The sequence below is a fragment of the Rhopilema esculentum genome, chromosome 4 (genome assembly GCF_057945365.1).
Source record: "Rhopilema esculentum isolate cy_ngs chromosome 4, ASM5794536v1, whole genome shotgun sequence".
Lineage (NCBI taxonomy): Eukaryota > Metazoa > Cnidaria > Scyphozoa > Rhizostomeae > Rhizostomatidae > Rhopilema > Rhopilema esculentum.
In genome coordinates, this window is record NC_142818.1 from 3,814,460 (window position 1) to 3,827,536 (window position 13,077).

Here is a 13,077-nt window from a genome sequence, read left to right on the forward strand (position 1 = left end):
TGAGAAGGTTTTATTTTCCTTTCGTCTCCTTTCTCATGGTTGTAATATAACGCTAAAACGCTTCTTTGTATCACTCTAAAGTTATTTTTTTTATTGGCTTTCATATTTTAAGGATTATTTTTTATCTAAAGATCTTTTTAAAGTATTTGTTCTAAGCAATTATTTGCAACCTTATGAAAATAATGGCTTCAAATTCTTAAATTTCTGCAGCTATCTTCTTAAATATCTCAATGAAACAAAATTTTTGTACAATAAATGAAAAGCCTTCTCCGTTGCAGCTTTTTTTATTGTGATGTTATTACTCACTTATGTTACTTATATCATTACTTATTTTATTTATACAACTGCGTATAATTATTATGTCATAAAGATGTATATTGCTAAAGACATTACAGAATTTTTTGCTTTGTTTATGTTAACAGTGCCCTTGAGCATCATAGCTATTGTTTATAATTTCAAACTACCAAAACTACAAAAATTTGAACCACTTGTGATTTTCTTAACCTAATCTTACAAGCATTCTTTCAATTCTATTTCATGTTGATGTATTTTCTTGATTATGGCAATGACAATTCCACAGGGCGTGAGTATTATTCGACTTTTCCATGAGCATTTTCACAGTAGAACTCTTTAGCATAATTTTATGATATTCAAAGGATCCATATCTGATGAACCTATGTTTTTTTGCTGGTAGATTTTATGAAATTATTAACAGAAAATTTTGTCTTGATACGAGGGAGAAGAAAAAAAACTTTAAGTCACAGGCAAACTACAACATCTACTGTATCCCAAAAATTATCTGACACATGGATTGGTTTAGTGTACTTCTAAGTATCCAGGCTATCTAGATTTATATTTGAAAACTGAGAACATTGCTAATTACTAAAGGAAACCGAGCAGCGATTTCGTCAAATTATTAAGGCCTCTTTGTTAAAGAATTTTACCACCACAAAGAATATTTAAAATTGTAAAAAAAAGATATCACAAATGTTTTTAAAGTGAAATGTTTCAAGCTGCTACTGAATCGTACCATTTTGATTTTCAAATATACTTCTATATTACCACAAGCATGTACACTTTCTCCCATTTTATTTACTCAACAATTTTTGTCTGATTCCTTCTATGCTCACATCACATTTGCAACTTCAAATTGATGGAATAAATAGTATGTGAGTATAATATCTATTCTTAATTCTTAGTTTTGTCAACCACGTTGAAAGTTTGTTATCGTATTTCAAAAATAATATAGGATATATAATCAGGGATCAACAATTTCTATGACTTTAATCGTCGTCCCGTGATCGCCGATCGGTGCCTTAATAGGTTTAAGGACAAGTCCCCTCTATTATCAGTCATTTTTATTTATTCCAAGATGATTTGAATCAATAATTTGAATTTGAAATGATAAGGGTAAGTTTGAACATAGTCATTTCTTCTACTTGAAATCAATCTGAAATCAATCTGAACTTACATGAATCATAATCGTAGGAAACGAGATCTACGTAAAACCTTCCAGAATTTTAGTGATTTCTTAAAAGCAATCATGGAATATTAAATCAACATCTTCCCTACAGACGGCATTGCACTGGGCTGCAAAAGAGGGAAAATCGGAGCTTCTTCACTGGCTTTGTGATTCTGGTGCTGACGTCAACATTAAAACGGTGAGTTCAGGTTCTTAGGACTACCGAAGCATTTGTAAGGCTGTGGTCTTCAATAACGAATCTCGAACTTTAACTAGTGTTTTGAGTTTCAGTCTGATGTAGACTTCTTCCTTCCTTTCAATCACGTTCCTCAATATTATTGCATCTGTCATCAGGACCAATTGTTAGGTAGCATTGAAGGACTTAAACGGATCTGATCCATCAAACTACGAGATGTAGAGGAATGTACTCGTAGATGTATAGGAACTTTATCAAAGCAGCTCCTTTTATCAAAATAGGAACAGAAGTATTTATGCTAAAATAATATAATGCCCGTCATGGAAGCGCTCTTTCACTAACGTTAGAGTGCTGCCTCTTCTTTCCGATTGTAATCTTAGGAAAACTTTCCCGGAGAAGAGTTATCTATGTTGGGATGTCCAGCAATTGTGTCCATAATACCAAAATATAATGTCCTTTAACTTTTCATTTTATGACATATTATTTATCCATGGTAGCACCGTCAGTCTGTTGAGACTGCTTTAGAGGGGTCCTTTAAAAAACGCTACAATGTAAAACCTAATAAAATATTCTATTTGCAATATTCAAAATATAATCAGCCATAAATATGTCTAATTAATGTCCGTAGCAAAAAATTTAGCTAAAATCAATATTTTTGCTGAATATATAGATATTTCTGTTTGATTTCATTGGCTAATAGAAATTTTCATTTTTCCTTATATGTTGGATATCTTTTATGCTTGATCTTTGGCCTTCACACAAACAGAATGTAAGTTTTTGGACATTACCTACAAATTATATCAACAGAATAAGAACATCACACTGTTCTGCATTTATTTTATATATTCAACTATCTATAATAAGTATCTAGATCTATCTGGATTCTACGTTGATTCGGAGATAATATCTTTTAATGGAAAGAGTTGCGAGAAGGAGTATGCTTTAAATTGTTTGCTTTTTACATGGTCATCTTTGAATTTATGCTACTAGAAAATCGATTTAAAAGAATTCTCGGTGGAACGCTCGCGAAATATCGCGACTTTGAGACTTTTCTGTCGTAACAATTTCTTGCCTCACTTATCGCGACTTTCAATTCTAACGACTTTCAACTTTCTTAAAGCAAGGTTTTTTACTCTAGTTCTAATAGTTTTAAGTTTCTTTCGTTATCTAGAATACAATCTAATTCCGTTCACATTATTTTGCGACTTTGCAAGTTCCGCTAAATCTTGATTTTCGAGTTTTTGTGACATTTTCCCCCTCCCCTCTTCTATTTTTCTATCTTTAAAGTTCAGCCAAAAGTTTAAACATAGTGTGCTCTTGACTAGAACTTTATAACTAAGATAACAAACTGTCTTAATTATTCAATATATATTCCAGGAAGTAATTTAGAGATCAGAATATGCCATACATTATCAATATCTAGCTAATCATATGTCATTTTTTCTTTCCAATGTTGTTGCTGACTTCTCTTTCGTTGCGGGATTTTTAGGGAGTAAGTAATACATTCCTTTTATTATCTGAATTTTACTATCACTTGACAAGAATAATTTTCTATGACGGTGATAATTCTTATAATGAATTAGCAATTTTTTTTAATCTTAATTGGTTAAAATTCCATTGATTTGGTGGTAGGTAGACCCTTAAAAAGTTCTACAAAAAACAGGAACTTGTCCTGTTATATCTTAGCTGATTCCATAGCATTTGTCCTGAAAACTGTTATGTCATAGCAATTCTGCATATCGACCAGCTTTAGGCCAGTTATTCAAAGCTGTTGGCTTTATACAAAATTCTGATTAAAAAACAAATGCAGCCAACATCCTAACGCACCACTTTCTCTAATTTGCATCCCATGTTCTTCTTTTGTGACGTAATTGAAACTTTGAACTTGCCACTGTGAGTAACAGGCCATTGTTCTGACAGGGCTATACACCTTTACACATTGCTGTGATGCATTGCAAGGCGCTGATTGTTGATATCCTGATCACTGATTATGGTGAGAAACATGCACAATGATAAGTTTGAACAGTATTTTTTACATATTCTGTTTTGTTAGTATTTTTATTTTCGGCTATACAACCTAAAAGATTACCACTAGTTCTGAATGTGACAATTAAGAGAAGTCTGTAACAAATATGAAATGGGTACACAAATATGCTGCGAAATGGAACGAGACAGTGAAGACCTGTAGTATTGTAAAAATGTGGTTTGTGGAACCAGGACCGATGAACAGTAAATGGTAAGAAAAAAGCTTGTGCTCATTTGGATGAATCTTTTTCTAAATCATTCAGCTGATTTTGCAACAATAGTACTTTTTCATAACAGCACTCTTTCAAATTATGCGATCCAATGTAAAATGTTTAAGAAATAGAGTTAATGACATCTTCACTCAATATTATTCGCATGTGATGTCAGGCTCTTTTTAACTCGTGGACTTCTAATTGTTTTTTTCTTGAAAATCGACTAACCAGTAACTGATTTACAATAAATTTGTCCAGAAATGAGTATTTTATGTTAAAGATATCTTTACGTGATGGAGATTCCAGTTGATTATTTTCTGTAACAATTATCATTGCCATTTGTTATGTTTTTGTTGCAAAGTTTAACAGCAGTTATCCCTTTAAAGAGACCGAGACAAATGTCTATGTCAAAAATATATAAATGTAGAAATGATAAAATGAAATGCATAGTCGTTAATGCTATCACTTAAACATCAGATGCAGACATCAACACCAGAGATTACAGCGGCAAGAAGCCTGGTCACTATGCTCAATCAGATATGCCCACATGGGTACAAAGTACGTAATCATTACAGTATTCGGTATCTTCGATGTTTGTACTTAAATGTACTTTTCATACAATCAATGTATTATTGTATACAATACCAAAAACCATGGTGAAATTATCCTCAACCGTACATTACATTTTCATTTCAACAATTTTGATAATCTAAGCATACTGCAAATAAAGATCAGAAATGAATTGTTGAGATCGCAAACAATATGTCGTTTTCTTGTATGGCATTTTCAATGGAAAACCTGCCAAACATGAAAATTATGTAATTTTTCAAACTGCAGGCAACGTAGGAAAACAGAAAGCAGATTATAAATGAATCTTTTTTAAGATACGAATGTACCCAGCAGTGGTATATTAAACAGAGTGACTATAACCGGGTTTGACTGTTATGAAAATTTTTTCCTGCCTGCAGTTACTATTATTCAAGAAGCATTTTGTGTGACTATTACCTCTAATAAATGCGTCAAGAACACAAGCGCTGAAGATATTTATTCGATTCAAATTAGTTACAAGTCCTTTTAATAAGAGTTGATTAAACCAACAAACTTTGACTTTGGTTGGAACTTGGTTGTATTAACTATTGATCCATGTTTGATAGCAGACTAACAGGGTTTTCTTCTTTTAGGAGCCTTGAGAACGAACCAAAGCAGTATGTATTCATACTTTCTTTCCAACAGTCACAATATTCTAAGTTTATTATGTTGCACATTTTCTTGTATGCATTAAACTTGTTCATTGTAATATTGAGCATACTGATAATGTTGTGAGAGCGCTTAAATGCAATCGACAGATATGAAAATGGCTTCAGCCATCTGTCAATCAAAACTAGCCAATCAATAAGCGTGTGGCTGGAAATGCACTAACTGATTGGTCAACTCTTTTACTTACATATGGCCTAAGCCCCTTTGTATCTGTCGATCGCTTTTAATCTTGTCAATAATATAATAATTGTGTTATATTACCGTTTTTATGTTTGTCCTCTTCATGAATCATCAGTGGATCATTTTAAGATTGCTCTTAACGAAAGAGGGACAATTACTCCATACATGTCCTCAAAATCTGAAGAAAATGATCACGAGCTTTCTTTGTAGATTCTCACTTCAGCTTACAAAGAATTATGAATTGACTCTAATTAAAACATTTGCAAAGGTTCGTGCTCATGAGATGGTCCATAAACGCTAGCTCTCATTAGGTACCAGACAAGCAGACATGAAAGAAAACCAAAACAAAACTCCCTCGCTTTATCAATTGATATGTGTATTTTTGTAGCATCTGACGGTGCAAAAGTGGATGCTCTTGTCATGGCGACAACAGCAAACTTGACGGCAATGAGCAAGCAGTCAGTGTCAAGATCGTGGAATAGCTTTAGACACGAAAATTTAGAGGAGAAAATGGCGGCAGACAAAAAAGAGCGGGACAATCCTTCAAAATCTCGAACGGTAAATAGGTGTTTATTTTTTTCTGTTACTCTGTCTGACAGATATCGTTCTACTACATAAAATTTCATCTTCAATATATCAAGCTAGATATTTGATATTATGAATATGCAATTTAAAATGCCTTCTAAACCATTTTCAGGAACAACTTTACTTTATAAATAGTAATTCTATCAGGAAGAAGCACAGAGAGGGTTTTTTGGAACTGGAGTTACTCTGAAGGGCCTTCTAGGACCTTTATTCGATTAATCGAGGACCTTAATCAAAATTTCTAGGGCTGGTATCTGTTTGTTCACATACTTCAAAAACTATAAATTTAAAAGCATTTTTTGATGGAATCAAACATAGCTCTTCAGATTTCGATAGAAAAGTCTTTGAAATCGTGTCCCTCCATAGATTATTAATTTCTTGATAAAGCAACCTTTACGAAGCAGAGGCGAAAACCGAACATTTTTTATGGGGGAGCGATAATGTTAACTCAACCGACAAAAACTGATTTGACTTCAGAAGATATAATAAAAGTTTTGCCAGAACCGTTATTTTGGGTCCAAATGAACGAAGCAGTGACTATTGCCAAGACAATTTATCTCATTTTTAAGCACTTTAAATCTTTTCTTTAACTTTCCTCCCTCTCGGTCATAAAAGAAGGCGAAAACCTTATTCAAAGTTAACAAACAAATCTTGCTTTTTCAAATAATTTTTAATCTGCGCAGAGGGCTTTTACGCCGCTACAATTTCTACTCCTGATCCTGAGTAATTTATTCAGTTTAGATGAATCATAAAAAATTGAATAAAGGATAGGCAAGACAAGATCGTATTTGATTGTAAAGAAAAGTAAAGAATCAAAAGATCAAAGACCATCATCCTGGCATGAAAATAGTTAACATATCCGCAGAAATCATTTTTCTGTTGATCCACATACTGTTCCAATCTATCCATTTGTTGAAACATGAGTGAACCTAACCGCATTTCAAAGTTACTGTCTTGAACTAGATGAATTTATATAAGATTTCTTGCAAAAGCAATATGCAGTAAAAGACAGAGAGGAATATTCTCATTAGAAATTATTCTACCGATTTATCATTAACTTGCAATATTCAGGTGTACATTTTCTTATTGTTTTCAGTCTTCTTACAAACTATCAAGAAAACACAAATATCAAGTTTTCTTCTCTTAGCTAGCTTGTGGCAACGCTTGCAAGATTGCTTAGCTTGAAAGTTTTTATTCTTTCGTAGAAATCGATTCTACGATCGTTTCGAAAGGTTCGAAATAAGGATAGAACACAACATCAAAAAGATTCGAAGGAGCACGCTTCAAAAGCTAGAGACTCCGAGTAAGTATGTTTTGTGTGTCTTTTGAGGCTTTTGAGAAATACTTCGATCAGCAGAGTTCATTAATTTGTACAAAGTGCTTGAATGTGTTTCAGCTTCCTCCTAACAAAACTCAAAACTTCCCTCGGAAAAACAACCAATTCAAGGCTGGGTTTGACAGTGTCAGTTAGATTTGACAGTGTCTAATCGTTAAAAATCACCAGGCCGCCATAATTTTTGGAATTGCTGTTGTAGGCAGTTTTAGCTTGCTTTTAAGCTTTATTATCACTGATGTAGACAGAAAATAATATTGACTGTCATATAATTGCCCTAACTTCGTGTCACTGATCAGTCTGCGCTGGTGAGGAGTAGATTTGACAACATACAAGCCATCTTATGTGTTCAGTTTACAGAGCCAGTGTATTTTGTTTTGATGGCCTTTATTTTATCCAGACAAAATATTACGATATAAACTACATTCTACTATACTATCTAATTACACTACGATACTACAGGTACGATACCACGGGGAGCAAAGGACAATAACAACCCCATGGCCATTACACGCAAATAGACTAACAACTCCAAACGCTACTTGTTATGACTATTATAATGATAATACATAAGAAGTGTTACAAAAAATATAGAAAATATAGAAAGTTACAGGTACAAGATGATACGTTTTAATAACTGATAAGTGGGTAGTAAAATAACAAATAAGTGGGTCAGGCACAAGATTTAGGGATAAAAATGACTATTTTATCACACGAAGCATCGCGTTCTTGAAATATACAGGATAGTAGTTTTGATAGCTGTGTCTGCATCTGATTTATGGTAGTGAAATAGCAGCTCCCCGAATAGGCATATGCTATAAGTGCAATGTTAGCTTGGAAACCAGTGGTGCAGTGGAGGAATAACGCGGCATAGGGCCGTAAAGCTTCTTGAAACTTTTTTGTTGCAGAGTTATGCTACCGTTTCAAACGAATTGAAGGGTTAATCTTCTTAAATATTAGCATAATTCTACATAACAGAGTTCAGAAAACGCCACAACCTTCTTCGGGTTGAAATTTTACCTTTTCCGTCTTCCTCAACATTCTCTTTACAAATGTTTCTCTTGTGCAAAAGTAATCTTTTGTACAAAAGTTTCTTAGAAATTGAATTAAATTAAAATCCTATATGGTTGTGAAGTTATGCATTCTCAAACTTATTGTATTTTTGGATACCCTTCCTCCAGCTGACAACCTTGGAATTGTAAAATTTTCCGAACTCTGCTAAATTCTAAACAATTTTCGCTGCTAAGTTTTCATTAGACTTACCCCAACCTAGGTTCGACTAATGATGAAAGTCGTGAAAGTCATATGAAGATATCGCTCTTGGCATGCTTATGGTAGCTAGGCAACATTAGTTTGGAAGTCCTGTCGTTGACGATTCCATGTAATCAAGAACAGATGTTATGTTTATGTTTTTCAACATTTGTATGGTATAATTTTCATATTTCTAAAGAAAAAGGAGAGTGAGGCTCTGGTTTTCTTCAACTGTTGCATTTTGCTTCCTAAAATTTTACGGCTAAACCACTTCTGGTAACTGATCTTATATTAAAAAGTTCACCTGCAATGCAACTCATGTCTCGTGACAACTGCCTCTCCATCAAGACTTCAATTTTGATCTCAATCAAGGCAATCAAGACTAAAATTCCTTTATTTCTTCATGTTTAGATACTTGTTCAAGTCATGGTATTGACATTACTGGTATCCGTTGGGTCTTGCATGCTTCCTGCATACTTAAGGTCCCTGTTGTTATATTTCAAATTATTAGATCCCTGTTGGCAAATTTAAGATAAATGGTTCCTACAAACTTCTTTTAAATTTCAAAGTCCCTGTTAACATAAGTAAGGCCTTTAATTCCCAGTTAAAAGTTTAAGATTGTCAATAAATTTAAGTCTAAAAGTTCCTGTCAGCATCTTTTAGATCTTAGGGTCCCTGTTAACATCTTTTAAATTTTTAAAGGTCACTGTCGACATCTTTTAGATTTGAAGATCCTTTGTGACTTATTTAAGATCTTAAAGTTCTTGCACAAATTGAAGACCATTAATCAATGTTTAGCTACATACTCAAGTTCTTTAAGTCTCTGTTTAATCTTTTAGATCTAGAGAAAGACAAAGATCCGACGAGCGGTCCAAGTCCGTACCGGATATATGCCTGACACCTGCCAGCCGGAGCAAGCTTCTGCAAATTGAGCACCCACATTTTGATGAAATGAGGCAATCTTCAAATGAAGAAGTTATCGACGTAGAGCATGCTAGTAAGTATAGCGGGTCCGGGCGTAGTTCTTCAGATATCGACGATGTTTTCGTTTTCCATCCTGCAAAAACAAACACAGAAAAGCCCGAACGAGCATCTATTGGTAACACTGTAAGGAAAAATGATGGCGATGACGTCATCAGCCCTGTTGATCATAAGGAAGAGGTAGAACCTGCCGGTTTGTGGGCTTCGGAGCTACTGAAAGACTTTGGGGTTGAAAAGAAGCTTGGCAAAGACGAATATGCAAATACTTTTGCAGACAAAAATGCGAACCAGTGGAAAGCTACAACAGTTGTGTAGTTATTTAAAAATAGGGTCAGCGTTGATTGATAAGAAGTATTTTCGGGCAAGATTTAGACTTGCCGCAAGTCCGCGCTTTGAAAATACCTGGCAATGTTTCTGCGCCCGAGAGATGTGGGAGGCACTTGATAACACAAAGTTTGGTGCACCCTCATCGTAATATTGCGATTATTCAGGGATTCAAGCAAGTGTTATTAGTTGGTTCATAGAGGATTGAGTCCTGGCAAGAAGTTCGGCATGGGACGCCAGGTTTAATTGCCAACAAATGGTAACGAGTTCGTTTTAGTGTGCTCGTATCATTCTCTTGTTCATCAGTTGTTCCCAATTATTTAGGTTTTGGGAAATAGAAGTAATGTATGAATAGTTTTCTTATGGTGATAGTCTACGTGTTGTGATTATCAAAGTGACAAGAAAAAGTAGATTTGTCTGCAAAATAATTTTATGCAAAGAGGAAGAGTGTTTAAATTTTTTCTTAATTAAACAGAATTCAAAATAGAATATACAAGGTGATATGTTCCGAAAAATCCGACACAACAAAGGCTTTTGAGTCAACTCAATAAAAGATTAGTTAAAATCATTTTCGTCGATTCAATTCAACACAACTTGAATACGATAGAAAAGCCAAAATCCAGCGAATATCTCTAAATCAGATAAAATCATTTTTTGTTTTTCGTTTTGTTTTATGAATTGCAGCAGCTTGAGATGAACAAAAGGGATTAATTTTTTAAAGATAAACTTGTAGAGTTTTTGGTGGGAAAGTGTGCAACAAAAATCAATTTGTGGTACGCCATATGGCGATATGACACGCCATTTAAAGGTAGCGCTCCGTTGGATGTTGATTTCCTTCTCGTAAACAGCAAACGTTTTGCACTGCTCATTGAAAGTCAACGCTCAAGATAAACAATCAAAATTGGCTAGAATTGCGTCTGATTTAACGTTCTAATATTTTCAAACCATGACAAAAATATGCAGCTTCACGACATTGAGTTTCCCGACGTCTCCATTTTCTTAATTCAAACAGTCTTTTTTGGTTATGCAATAAATCCTTTGCACACTGTTAGCAATAAGCTCATCTTGTTTGTCTTGTCCTATAATCTTCAGCTGTACTTTAATTGCTACATCCAAAAACCGCCTGAATAGAAGACCTGCTTGACGCTATGTTCCTATGCAAAGAGAGAACTGAGCTGGTTCTTATTAATTGACTTTGATACATCGAAATTCGTTGAAACAATGCTCACCTTTCCAAAACACAGTTACCTTTTGATTTCCACAAAAGCATTAACAAATAAAAGAGATCTCATTGCAAATGAAAATTCCATACCGAAAGAAGTTTATTTCCTACCTTGTATTGTTTTTGTTTTGAAAAGATTTTATAAAATCCCGCTTATTAAAGCATTATCTTGAATATGCTGTGCATTTGAATTGCATAAGAGTAACTGTGTTTCAATAAAATTTACTTGCTTAAAGTGGAGTGCTTTAAACATTTTAGAAAACAACACTTACTCTCCTGCATAGAACGAAAAAAATCGTGTCGAAGGAGAACGAAACAAGTGAGGGAAACTCGTCAAAGATAGCAATGGGAAATGCAATTTTGAGGTATATTCTATTTTACGTAGAAAGACTTATTAATGGTTCAACAAAGTCCACAGCATGATGAATTATGAATATTCTCTCTGCATTGGTTGCAGTATTTAAACATTTTCATTCAGCAATTTAATATCAACGTGAAGCTTTCGAACCAATCTGGTGTTATAAAACAATAATAGCAAGGTCCTTGATGTGGTTTTCTTTTTTAAAAGCGATTTCTACTTTCACGTTATCCTTGCTCCTCACTAGCGACACAACCACAAATGCAACCGAAAATCTTTTGCGCTAGTCTAGACAATCTAGTGGGGACGGTCTAGACAAAATTATTAATGTTAGTTTGATTTCCTAGAGTATTCGTTCTTTTGTCTTGAATGTCCTCATTTTAGAAACGCTTAAAGACTCATTGCTAACAATGAGCCATTGCATCCCATAATGCATTTTCAGACAGTCTGAAATCAATTTTGGTTAATTCGTAGAAGTTTGGACCGTCGCCACGCTTGCAAAGGCCAATTGTTAGCAATGAGTCTTTAAGTTGAACCGTCTTCATGAATGCATCAGTCCCTTGTGCTTGTGTTTTGCTGGTGTTACTAGTGAGAACCAAGTTTTACACACGATTTAACTCTGTTTGATTCCAAATTTTCTCATTTCCCAGCTGTATGCCTATATCATTGCTACAAGGTCCTTGTTATTTATTCCCTACCGATTTGTCTCCTTTTTGGACCGTTTTTCTGGGGAGCAAACCTTTTTAGTTAGTTTTCATGTTCTCACACGTTCAATCCGCCAAATGACACTGCCTGCATAGCTTGCGCGGTTATTGTAAAACTTTTCCAAGGTGCTTATTAATTTTAGCTAAGATAAGATTGAAAACATTAGATCGTATGTTAATTTTATCTTTTTTGTTGAATATATGTATTGTAAAATGTGATATTTCTTTATTGGGTAGAAATGTTGTAATTTATTTGAAGAGGAATAGCAGTTTATAAAGTGTTAAGTAGTAAGAACTGTATAAATTTCTTAATTTCTAGAATAAAATACAGTAGAGATTCTTTTCGAGCTTCCTCTATCAAATCAGTCAACATCACCAGAACAAGGGGTACAAGTTCCCATATATTTGAAATCAGCATTACCCATATTTGTGAAAATAAACATTACCCATATTTTTTGAAAATCATCATTACCCATATTTTTTGAAAATCAACACTATCCAATTTTTTTTTGAAAATCAACATTACCCACTTCCAAACTATCCCACTCCAACCACGCGCGTAGCGGATGCTTCACGTTTTGGGGCTTATTAAGCATAGCGGTCAAATCTTTGGTTGGCTAAGAGCCCTTTCCGCTACCATGTTCTAAGCCAATCAGCACACAGGATTCTCACAACAAAATCGATTTGCAGCTAGAATTAGGCCCATTTTCTCCATTTCAGCGTGTTATTACCACATTGTCTACAAACAACATTGCACGCCTCTACAGAGCGAATTTCAACCTTGTTTTTTGTCCAGTTCATCATCATGCGTTGCTATTTAACCTATATTGGCGTCACTGTTCGATCGCAAAGAATAATATAAAAAACACTTCGCAATTGATCGCTAAATTTCGTGTCGAGATTCAGATAAATTACGTTTTTACCTCTCCCCACCCAAAGCGCTTTAGACATTTCAAATTTAGACAAAATCAATTATATACTTACCTT

The 13,077-nt window shown here is 34.2% G+C and overlaps 1 protein-coding gene across 3 annotated transcripts; it reads left to right on the forward strand.

Moving 5' to 3' along the window:
* The first annotated feature begins 145 nt into the window (after positions 1–145).
* Positions 146–12,427, forward strand: LOC135691018 (uncharacterized). Of its 3 annotated transcripts, XM_089113982.1 has the most exons (9): positions 146–1,169; positions 1,575–1,661; positions 2,425–3,150; positions 3,579–3,651; positions 4,373–4,453; positions 5,077–5,100; positions 5,721–5,890; positions 7,123–7,220; positions 9,341–12,427. In XM_089113982.1, exons 4-9 carry the CDS (start codon positions 3,606–3,608, stop codon positions 9,795–9,797), a joined length of 876 nt encoding a protein of 291 aa, XP_088970108.1. In that variant the 5' UTR covers positions 146–1,169; positions 1,575–1,661; positions 2,425–3,150; positions 3,579–3,605; the 3' UTR covers positions 9,798–12,427. The 3 variants fall into 3 exon arrangements, with proteins under 3 accessions (XP_088970108.1, XP_088970102.1, XP_088970104.1); XM_089113976.1 differs by having other exon boundaries at positions 1,575–3,150; XM_089113978.1 differs by having other exon boundaries at positions 146–1,165; positions 1,575–3,150.
* Positions 12,428–13,077: the final 650 nt, after the last annotated feature.